At 39.9% G+C, this 1,563-nt stretch overlaps 1 protein-coding gene across 2 annotated transcripts in view; it reads left to right on the top strand.

The window, feature by feature from the left end:
* Nucleotides 1-787, top strand: part of EVC (EvC ciliary complex subunit 1) — a 164,112-nt gene extending 163,325 nt beyond the window's left edge. For both annotated transcript variants that reach the window (XM_019526204.1, XM_019526202.1), the window contains exons 21-22: nucleotides 20-302; nucleotides 766-787. In XM_019526204.1, coding sequence (XP_019381749.1) covers nucleotides 20-41 — 22 coding nt within the window. In that variant the 3' untranslated portion in view covers nucleotides 42-302; nucleotides 766-787. The remainder of the gene's footprint in view (nucleotides 1-19; nucleotides 303-765) is intronic.
* The last annotated feature ends 776 nt before the right edge of the window (nucleotides 788-1,563 follow it).

Here is a 1,563-nt window from a genome sequence, read left to right as displayed (position 1 = left end):
TTTGGTTTTATGTTTTCAGAAATAAGACAGAGTCAACATGAAGGCAAAAAACTCAAAAAATGTTGAAAAAAAAGGTGCAACGTGCAGTGAACACAGTCTTCTGAACTGTCTCGTACTTAGAACATGGAGTCCCAAAGCATATTTCTGGAACATCTGAATTATAAAATATACTTACTGAATCAGCTCCCTAGGGAACAAAGAAGAACCTTATCAAAAGTCATTACATCTTATTTCACAATGGTAAAGCAATAAAAAACAGGAACAACAATGTATCTTGCAGTATGGGAAAAAAGTATGCGACTGTCTTAGTCTTTTAATTCAACAGTCAAAATTGATTTTGCTAAGAAGGAACTCTACCACAGCTTTGATAAATATCTTCTTGTGAAAGGCAGCAGGATTCACAGAAAGTCACAGCACTCTGGAATCAAGTAAGGGCAAAACAGGATAGTCATATATTATACCTGCCATTGGTGTTCTTCAAAGGAGACCTTGCAAGAGCAGACCAATGGGACAATGCTGTGACCTTTTGGTCAGCCAGGATTAAGAGTCCTGACTGAAGCAAAAAACCATCAGTCAGCCATCTTCTATGGTGATGTGTCAGTTCTAGTAGTTTTGGGGGAGGAAATAAAGATGCAAGTAGGAGTATATTCAAGTGTCATGCAAATTCAAGCCATCTGTCCCAGACATGGTCCAAGAAGTGTTTAGTTTTGTTGGTGGAGGGAGGAAACGAGAGAAACTGTTAAGTAAAAAAAAAAAGAGAGAGAGAGAGAGAAACTCATTTATGTGATAATCTATTACAAGCAGTATTAATTAACAATAGACATTGTTAGGAAGTACTGTTAAATAGTAAGAATATAATAGCAAAAGTCCTGACCACTTGCAGCTGTCACTGAATTTTTCTGGAAAAAAAAATCAAGCCTTGAGGCCAGTTGTCCAAATAAATTATACCCAGCATGAGAGGAAGTGACCTTACACACTTCATCTTGAAGTTGGCAGCTTTGCTTGCTCAGCATGTCTGGAAATCAGAGGGACACCACTGGAAATTGATTGTAAATGTTTGACTGCTATGGATATCCTAGAGGAAAACAGAAATCTAATGACATTTTACAAAGTAAAATAGAGAAGGCTCTTGAGCAAGTAACCAGTTGCTTTGCATGTTATGCAGGATACTAAAGGCCTCACTGTTCACTGGGGCAAACTCTCTCACAGTAAGACTATATCTATCCTGCTATCTTAGTGTCCTTGAGCATTGGCTATCTACCATCTACACTATTATCCCCTGAAGTCAGGCCACAGCACAGCTTTAGGGCTTGTCTTGGGGCTCCCACTGAGGTCAAACCACACCCTAGCTGGAGGTTGTAAATACAACACCAGACGGCAAGTGGCCAGGCAGCCACCTGGCCCACCAAGCGTGGTAGGGTCCTAATCACTGTGTGCAAGGAGTATTCCCAAGAACACAATTTTAGACAAAGCTCCCAATACATCCACAGACAAACTTCACAGAGCCTTAAAGTGATGGAAGCAGTCCTGGAAGCAGTTTCACCAACTTGTCAAATAAAATAA

The sequence above is a fragment of the Gavialis gangeticus genome, unplaced genomic scaffold, assembly GCF_001723915.1.
Source record: "Gavialis gangeticus isolate Ggan-Ray unplaced genomic scaffold, GavGan_comp1, whole genome shotgun sequence".
Taxonomy (NCBI): domain Eukaryota; kingdom Metazoa; phylum Chordata; order Crocodylia; family Gavialidae; genus Gavialis; species Gavialis gangeticus.
Note: the sequence above shows the minus strand (reverse complement) of the source record. Positions and strands in the feature narration are given on the sequence as shown.